At 58.3% G+C, this 9227-nt stretch overlaps 1 protein-coding gene across 2 annotated transcripts; it reads left to right on the top strand.

The window, feature by feature from the left end:
* Positions 1–1006: 1006 nt before the first annotated feature.
* EBI3 (Epstein-Barr virus induced 3) lies at positions 1007–5703 on the top strand. 2 transcript variants are annotated; one of them, XM_059489899.1, is made up of 7 exons: positions 1007–1132; positions 1470–1685; positions 1783–1900; positions 1969–2129; positions 2615–2778; positions 2855–2995; positions 5479–5703. In XM_059489899.1, the coding sequence occupies exons 1-7, from the start codon at positions 1033–1035 to the stop codon at positions 5623–5625; spliced, it is 1047 nt and encodes a 348-aa protein (XP_059345882.1). In that variant the 5' UTR covers positions 1007–1032; the 3' UTR covers positions 5626–5703. The 2 variants fall into 2 exon arrangements, with proteins under 2 accessions (XP_059345882.1, XP_059345883.1); XM_059489900.1 differs by lacking the exon at positions 5479–5703 and having other exon boundaries at positions 2855–3130.
* The last annotated feature ends 3524 nt before the right edge of the window (positions 5704–9227 follow it).

Below are 9227 nucleotides of genomic sequence, written 5' to 3'. Positions count from 1 at the left end.
GCTCCTGCCAGCACGGGTGGCACAGGGACAGGGGGACAGGTCTGTCACAGCACCCTGTGTGTCCCTTTGCTTGTCCGGGCACCCAGCCCACCCCCAGCACAGCAGCAATAAAGTTATTTATAGTCACACGAATGGGGTGGCTCCTCTCTGGGGGCACCAGGGTGGACACGGGGGGCTGTGGGGACCTGGGGACAGCAGGGGATCGGTGCCACCATCTCCAGCCCTGCCGTCCCTTGAGGGGAAAGGTGACCGTGAAGGAAGGGGGAAGTGGGAACCGTCCTGGCCAGGGCTGGATCCCTCTCCCAGGGGCGCGGGGCGGGGGTGGCAGCACGCTGGGAAGCGGCTCCGGCCCCACGGGAACGGCGCTTCCTGCGAGGAAATGGGCTGGGAAGCGCCGGGATCCGGCGGGGACACTGCGGGGACACTGCGGTCCCAGCTGGCCCTGCTGCGGTGAGCGTTTGGGGGCACTGGGATCCCCACGGGCAGAGCAGGGGGTGTTGGAGGTCGGGGGTGACCCCACAGCGCCGGGTTTGGGGCACCCCTAAAGCCAGGGAAAGCAGAGGATGTCCCTCTGTGGGTGAGCCAGCCCATGGCTGTGGCGGGAGGTGACAAGGGCAGGACCTGTCCCTGCAGTGCTGGGCTGGGGGAAAGCAGGGAGCTTTCCCTGGGGGGCTCTGTGAGGGACAGTCCTGCCCTGGGTGGAGGTGGGGACCCACCCGAGGGACACAAACCCCTGATTCCAGGTGTGGGACTGCAGGGGTGGCTGCACGTCCCCCTGGGGAACCGTAGGAACAGCGGGAATTTTCAGCCTCTCTCTGTCCTGGCTGTAGGGTCTGACCCCTTTGGAGCCCATCCCTCTGCAGGGTGTGTGGCAGGGCCAGGGGGAAACTGAGGCACAGCATGTGGGGTGGCTCCAGGGTGATGTCCCTGTTCCCCTGGGGACATGTGGTGTCTGTGCTGTCCCCAGTGCTGGGGTTTGACCGTCCTGCCTGTCCCCACAGGTGCCTGGGCAGCCCCGCTGAGTCTCCTGGCATGAGGTGGCTTTGGGTCGTGGCTTTGGTGGCACCTGCCTGCACTGTCCCCTACAATGGCACGGCGGGGAGCGCTGGGGATGGGGACAACGGGGACAGAGGTAGGGGGCACTGGGATGGAGGCTGGAGGATCTGGGGATACAGGACTGGGCAGACTGGGAGCACTGGGGTTGGAGATGGAGGGGATTTGGGACAGTGAGGGACAGGGGACAATGACAGGGTCTCTAGGGAGAGAAGTGTGGGGACACTGGAAGGACTGGGGACGTTGGGGTACAGAAGATGGCCATGGAGGGATTGATGATGCCTGGGGGTCTGGGGACATGGGGGACCAGGGGCAGAGCTGGGGGTCTGGGGACACTGGGCATGGCACTGAGGGGCCCAGGGAGGCCAAGACCCTTCCTGATGCAGTGTCCCTGCCATGTCCCCATGTGTCCCCAGCCCCCTGCACCCCTCAGCACGGCTCCCTGGGCACTGAGGTGCTGCTGCTGTGCCCCGGGGGTGAGGCTGAGTGGCGCCGGGGTGGCACCGTCCTGGGCACATCTCCGGCCCCAGGGCTGGCCCTGCCCAACGCCAGCCTGGCCCACGAGGGCCACTACAGCTGCCACCACCCTGTCACCGGCGAGACCTGGGCCACCATCTGCCTGCGGCTGGGCTGTGAGTGCCCCCAGCCCCGCTGTGACCCCGCCACTGGCCGGGGGTCCCTGGGGGTGCTGGCAGTGGGGTGACCCCTGTCCCCTGTCCCCTGTCCCAGACCCGCCGCCACCACCGGCCATCGAGTGCTGGGCCAGCAGCTACCCCCAGGCTGTCAACTGCTCCTGGGGGCTGAGCCCTGATCCCCTGCTGGACACCGACTTCGTGGCCACCTACAGGTGAGTGGGGGTCCCCAAAGGCTCTCCCCGTGTCACCCAGCCCTTGGCAGCTGTCCCTGTGTCCCCAGGCACGGCACAGACACAGGTGAGTGCACCCTGACGGGCCCGCGGAGCTGCTCCTTCGGGGACCTGCAGGTGTTTTCCCTCACTCCCTACGAGCTCAACGTGACCGCCCGGAACCCCCTGGGAGCCGCCTCTGGAGCGCTGTCCTTCCTCCTGGAGAACATCAGTGAGTGCTGTGGGATGGGGACACCGGGGTGCCCTGCACGACCCTCCTGTCTCACCCTTTGGGGCTCTCCCTTGCTTGGGATGTGGCATCACCAGTGCCACGATTTGCTGGGGCTCAGACTGGGCCCTGTCCCCAACAATCCCATGCTGGATCTCGCAGCCACGACATCCCCCCTTCGTCTAAAAAGGAAGGAAAGAGGCTTTTTCCACGCAGTGGTGGGACAAAAGAGTTGGTTTTAATCTAAAGGAGGATTTAAATGGGATATTGGAAAAAAAATCTTGGCTGAGAGGGTGGTGAGGCCCTGGAATGGAATTCCCAGAGAAGCTGTGGCTGCCCCTGGATCCCTGGGACTGTCCAAGGCCAGGCTGGATGGGGGCTTGGAGCAACCTGGGATAGTGGAAAGTGTCCCTGGTGGGATGAGATGATCCTCAATGTCCCTTCCCACCCAAACCATCCTGGAATTCTCTCCTTCCTTGTCTCCCCAGTAAAGCCGGATCCCCCTGAGGCCCTGCGGGTCTCCCCCATCCCTGGGGAGCCCCAGAAGCTGCTGCTGGAGTGGAACCCTCCATCCTCCTGGCCGTTCCCGGAGTATTTCCCGCTCCACTACCGCATCCGCTACTCCCGGGACAACGACTCCGTCCCCACCACGGTACTGCCACCCCCCTGGGTAAACTGAGGCACAGCTGTGCCTGTGCCCGGCATGTCCCTGACCCCGCTGTCCCCAGGTGGGGCCGTACGAGCTGACATCGCACACCCTGATGGACCTGGAGCCCGGCAGCCTCCACCACGTCCAGGTGGCTGCCAAGGACATCACGGATTCCGGGGAATTCAGCGCCTGGAGCCCGCCGGCCTCAGGGACACCCTGGGTAGGGCTGTGACAGCCAGGCAGGGCCGCTGTCCCCATGCCAGGCCTGCTCCCGTGTCCTGTCCCACTCCAGCAGCGCGGAGCCACCAGTGCTGCCAGGAATGGGCAATAAAAGGGCTTGAGGCTCCGTCCCTAATTGGGGTGTTTGTGATGGCTGAGCTGCCCCTGGGTCAGTCCTTCACCGCCCTCAGAGCAGTCCCTTTGATGTTCCAGAACAATCCCTTTGTTTTCCTGCGTTTGACCCTTTTTTGCCCTTGGGGTCGGTCACTTTTCTGCCCCAGGGCCGTTCCCTTCGCCCTCTGCCCCACCCCGACCCTCAGAGCCCACCGGGCCGGGGCTGTGACACACACGGCGGGCTTGAGGGGTGGGCGGCCATGTCGGACGTGGGCTGAGGGGGGAGCGCAGTGATTAACGAGGGCCTCCTGCTCCCTGCGCGGCGTCCCCCGGGCTGAGACGGCCGCGGACCGGAGCCCCGGGGCTCACAAGCCTCACACCGGAGCCCCGGAGGGTTCCAGACCTCACACCGGAGCCCCGTGGCCGTTACAGACCCCCCCCGTGCCCCCTGATGGTCCCGCCCGTCGCTGCCTTCCCGCGCTCCGCCCGGGGAGGGGGCGCGCCCGTGCGCATGCGCAGCGGGCCTCGCGGGTGGTGGCGCCCCCGCCTGGTCCCGGCGCGTCCTACCTCTCGCAGCCCCTGCGCGCGGGGCCGGGAGACCCCGGGGGTCGGTCCCTGCGGGCTGGGCCGATGGCGGGAAAGGGGGGGCAGAGATGGAGGGGTTTGGGTGGGAAAGGGACCCCAAAGATCGTCCTGGGCCACCCTTGCCATGGCAGGGACACCTTCCACTGTGCACGGACACACTTCCCAAGCCCCAGTGTCCAGCCTGGGCTCGGACACTGCCAGGGATCCAGGGGCAGCCACAGCTGCTCTGGGCACCCTGTGCCAGGGCCTGCCGACCCTCACAGGAAGGAATTCCTTCCCAGGATCCCATCTCTTGGATTTGATGGGATATGCCATAAAATCTGAGAGATCTGCCACCTTCGAGAGAGCACCGAGCCCTTTCCCAAGCTTTGCCAGGCTTTGTGCCCTCCAGATTTTCCTCCCTGAGCTCTCCTGGGCTCTGGAAGCACTTTGTGTCCTCTCAGGTGGTTTTGGAAAAAGGGCTGGTTCATCCCATGCTGTGAAGTTCCACCTCGCTCCAGCTGGTGGCACGATTGGGAGCGTGTGGAGCCGAGGTTTTTCCCAGGCAGACAGACAGCCTGCTGGACAAGATCCCAGTTTTCCATCTCGGGTATCCGAGACAGAGCGGCCTCACACCCGGCCAGTGCTCATTCCCACCAGGAATTAGAGCAGGGAAGAGCCTGGTTCTTATAAAATGAGAAAATAAATACGAGTCACTGGGTCAGGGATGGGACCGGAGTTATCTGCGGGATGAGCAGCCGGCACTTGGATGCTCCAAAGGATTTCCAGCCCCAGGAATTGGCTCCCACCAGCAGGAGTTAATGGGATGTCAGTCCACGGGAGAGCTTCCTTCCATGGGACATGTGGGATGGAGGCAGCGATCCCTGCAGGCTTCCAGCCCCTCCTGTGTCTGCCTTACAGCTGTGTAACCTTCCAAACACACAGCAAAGGGAAAATCCCTGGGAAAGTGGCGGCTGCCTTCGGCCTCACGCTGGCGGTCAGCTCTGCTGTGTCCATCCCGTGGTCCCAAACCAGCTGGCCGGCACACCTGGGCTGTCCTGGGGTGATCCTGGAACCCAAACAGCCCCGGGGGTGTCTGCAGTGAAATGGGGGCTCTGGGATCGGCCCTTTGGAGCAGCTGCAGGCTCGGGAATGCAGCTTTACAAGGCAAAAATGGATTTACGTGAGGGGACAAATTTCCCCTCTTGGTTGTCTCGGTAGTTTGTGGATTTTGCTGTGTGAGCAAGAAAAAACAATAAATTATACTGCTTATTTCAGGGAGGCAGAATTGCTTAACACTTAAAACCAGGACCAATTATTTTTCCTTCCTGGCTCCATCTCATCACGTCTGACCTTAGGAAGGACGTCAGCTCTCCTGCAAAATTCCCATATTTTAGGGTGACAATATTCACTAAACCCTCCCAGGGAGTGGGACTGCTTAATATTAAAAAAGATGTTTAAGCTTTTTGTTGCTTCAGATTTTCCTAAAGCCGCTGCTGCAACACCAGGTTTGCACTGTAAAATCAGTTTAAAGCAGCAGAAATTCCTTATTCTTTCTAAAACATGATGGCAGATTCCTGAGAGCTTTTCCAGGATGATTCCTGTGTCATTTATCTTTGTTTTGTCCTTTTGATTTTGGGTTGTGATTCCAAAATGGCCTTGGCAGGACAGGTTTAGTTGGTGCCTGGCAGCTCTCAGATCTCACAGACATTTCTCCATCATTTATGTTCAGATTCTGGGGCTGTCTCTGTAACCAAAAGCCACCACTTTTGATTAATTTATTTCCTTATTAATTTGTATCTCCAGGACAAGACAGGAGCTCTCTGGGAGCACGGGAACAGACACAGCTACACCCCAAATCCCCTTGGCCAAGGAAACCCTGGAGCAGAGTCACGAGAGCCTTTTCCAGCTGGTATCCCTGATCCCTGGGCAGGCTGGGAGGGGAATCTCTGACAGCCCAGGAGCTTTTTTTACTCCTGTAATGTGACTTCCCTGGCTTTCCTGTGCCAGGTGTGTAAGTCAAGCCGTGATTTGGGAAGAAAGGAGCCTGCACACCCCGGCTTTGATGGGTGGAGAGCTTGGCAATCCTCACTTAGACCCTTTCCAGCCCAAGGTTTTGGCCTCAGGAGAAGGAGCTGCCCCTAAAACCTTCTCTGTGTCTTCTTGCACCTTCCCAAGGGTTTAATCTGGGGCTTGTTCTACCTCAGCACTGGTAAATTCACAATTCCAGAGCTCCTGAGTGGCCCCTCTGTGCCAGGCTCTGCTGCTTCCTGACACTGCCCCTTCCCTCCTTGCCTTTTACAGCTCCTCCAAGTGCAGTAAAAGTGCTGATTCCCATTTAAGGGATAATGCTGGGCACTAACAAGCTCACCTCCCTTTTAAAAGCCAGGGCTGGTCTCAGGAGATCTAATTTAGGAGCACGTGGAAGGCCAGGGTGTCCTCCAGGGCTCTGTGAGTTCCAGCCTGCTTGGCTGCCAGAGCCTGGGGTATTTTTATCCATACCCGAGCTGCCAGAGGCTCCTGGCCCCACCTGAGTGTGGTGCAGGACAGACCCACCTCTGCAGCAGGCCGTTGTGGCCTTTGTTCTATCCTGGCAGCAATTCCCATTTGTCCTTTGCCATGGGCTTGTGCTCCCACCTGCTTTCCCAAAGGTTTTTGGAGAGGATGGCAGAGCTCTCCAGAGCTCATCCCATGATGTCAAACTGGCCCAGCAGAGACAGGGATGGATTCATGACAGCAGAGCAGAAATACAAATTTCTGTTGAAATACAAAGAGAAAAGGCCTCGTTCCCAGTGCGTGAGTTTGTGGATGTGGGAAGACGTTTCTCTGACACAGAGAAATAAATATTGAAGAGGGTCTTTGGACAAGGGCCTGGAGTGCCAGGACACAGAGGATGGTTTCACACTGCTAATGGATGGGATGTTGGGGTGGAATTCCTCTTTTTGAGGGTGGGCAGGCCCTGGCACAGGGTGCCCATAGCAGCTGTGGCTGCCCCTGCATCCCTGGAATGTCCAAGGTCAGGCTGGACCAGGCTTGGAGTCACCTGGGGTTGGGGAAGGTGTCCCTGCCATGGCAGAGGTGGCACCAGATGGGATTTAAGGTCCCTTCCAATCCAAACCATCCTGGGACTCTTGATTCTATAAACCTGTGTTCCTAACAAGGGCAGAACCCCCCAAAGTCAGAACCCCCCAGGATGGTGACACGCAGCCCCAGGAATGCCACGGTGATGGGAGTGACAGGAAATGAATGGGGTCCCGGGTGTCCAGAGACGAGCAGGAGACATGAAAGCAGCCAGCTTCACCCTGGTCAATATGGTCTGCTTTAAACTCTGTTTTTACTTCAGATTTGGACTGCCAATAACTCCTTCAAACAATGATCTAATGCCTGTGTGAATGTTTGTAAAACCTCACTGCTCTGGCAGGCTGAGCTCTTGCCAAGAAGCAATCACATGTAATTAGGGAGAAGGAGCTGGAACCTCCTGGCCCTGCAGTGCAGCACATTTTCCAGTTGTGTTTGTCCCATTTGGACCATCTCACTCCTGGGGTGTGCTCCGAGCTGGGCTTGGTGGGACAGGCTCCTGTCCCCAAGGGAATCCTGGTGGGAAGCACTGCCAGGAACCTGCTGGGGAACACGAGGCACCTGTGCTGGGCAGGGTGGCCGGGTGACAAGGACAGAACCTGGCATGGGCACAGCCACAAATGGGATTTTGGGCGCTCAGTTCTCTCCACTTTTCCTGCTCTGCAGGAGATTCCTGAGGAGGATTTTCAGGCACTTTGAGTCTTGAATGGGAGCTGGGAGAGTGGAGAAGCTCTGAGAACGTGGGAACAGACACGTCCCTTTTGAGGGACACCTGGAAAAACCCTTTCTCCCAGGTGAGAAAGGGGGACAGCCCCAATCTGCTGTGGGATTGGAGAAGTTCAATGTTCAGAAAGCCCTGGAATAGCTGGGATCGGCAGGGATCTTTAAAGGGCTTTAGTGCAGCCCCTGTGAAATGGTTGCTGCTCACACAATGAGAAGTTCCCAGCGGGAAATCAGAGCCTGTCCAGGACAGTGGATTCCAGGAAAAGGAATGAGGAATCCTTTGCCCAGACAGAGTCTAAACCTCAGTGCCCACGCTCTCACCTGGCACCTGAGGCCCCAAAGGACATTTCCAATCAACTTGGGAGTTTTCACATGGAAAGGTTGATGAGAAAACCCTTCTTGAAATTCCTGGAACATCCTGAAATTCCCTCCACTCCCTTTTCCAATTCTTCTCCCTTTTCCAGGCTTGTTGTGTGGTTCTTGGGGTGTTGTCCTGAAACAACAGGAGGTCAGGGACACACAGGTCAGGTCCTGTGGGACAAGGAGCTGTTATTTATGGAAAGCATTTTTTCCTGAATGTGAGAGAGGAGAAGTGGATTCTGCTCTCTGTTGGAGTTTGAAATCCTTAATTCCAGCCAAGAGTCATCACATAAACTCGTGCTGAAGAACCTGACCTAGTTGGAATAATTGGAGGTAATTGTCAGCTCTTTCCAGATGACAAAACCCTTAATCACCAGCAGATGCTCAGCCAACCTCACAGAAAAGGCTCGAAACCCGGGGTGAATGGGGAGGAATTGCTGTCCCAGGGGCACCAGCTTTCAGGAATGGGCAGGAATCTTCCTCAGGGGTTTTTCCAATACATGGGGCAGCGGTTTGTGCTCATGGGCTGGGCATCTCTGCAGAAATCTGGAATTGTGCCACGAGCACACAGCTGAGTGACTCTGGAATATCCGGGAACAATCGGAGATGGAGCAACTCTGAAATGAGGAGCTGCAAGGCCGGGCTGCTCCATGGGTTGCTGTCCCAGATCCTTGAATCCAGACTCTCAGATCCCTGGGGTTTCCTAAAGCTTGGGATGAGCTGGATGCGAGGTGCTGCACTCCCACAAAGCCGCAGGGATTGCCTCGGGTTTCACCTGGGAGTTCCCTGAAGTCAGCAAAGCCCTGAAGGGAGGAGATGGGATCTGGTGGGGCTGAGGATGCTGATGGAGAGAGGGATACCTGGCACTGCCCGGCATCTCCCAGTCCCAGCTGTGCTCCTGGGTTGTGGAGACGCTGCTCAAGTAGAAATGTTCCTTCTAGAAGGGTCTGTCCCCACCACACAATTAACCTGGATTGCTAATTAGTCACGGAATTGTAGAACCGTGGAATGTCCTGAGCCGGGAGGGATCCACAAGGATCAGAGTCCTGGCCCTGCACAGACACCCCAACAATCCCACCCTGTGCCTCAGGCATTGCCCAAACGCTCCTGGAGCTCTGGCAGCCCTGGGAATGCGACCATTCCCTGGCCAGAGCACTTGCAAATTCCAGGAACCGGGCTTTGCAGAGCTGTTTTTCCTCGTACAATGAGATGGCGAAAGCACAGGAAAACTGGGAACCCCTGGAGGTGCTCAGAGCAGGGAGCTGCCCTGGTGCCCAGGCAGAGGCTGTGACAGCTGGACTTTAATTACCCGGTGCTGTAATGAGGCTCTGGGAGGCTCTGGAGTGGCTCTCAGCACATTTGGTGTTTTACAGCCACGGCGATTCATCCCTTCC

Source organism: Ammospiza nelsoni, chromosome 27 (assembly GCF_027579445.1).
Source record: "Ammospiza nelsoni isolate bAmmNel1 chromosome 27, bAmmNel1.pri, whole genome shotgun sequence".
NCBI classification, from domain to species: Eukaryota; Metazoa; Chordata; class Aves; order Passeriformes; family Passerellidae; genus Ammospiza; species Ammospiza nelsoni.
The sequence above is the reverse complement of the archived record's forward strand: the minus strand, read 5'-3'. Positions and strand labels throughout refer to the sequence as shown.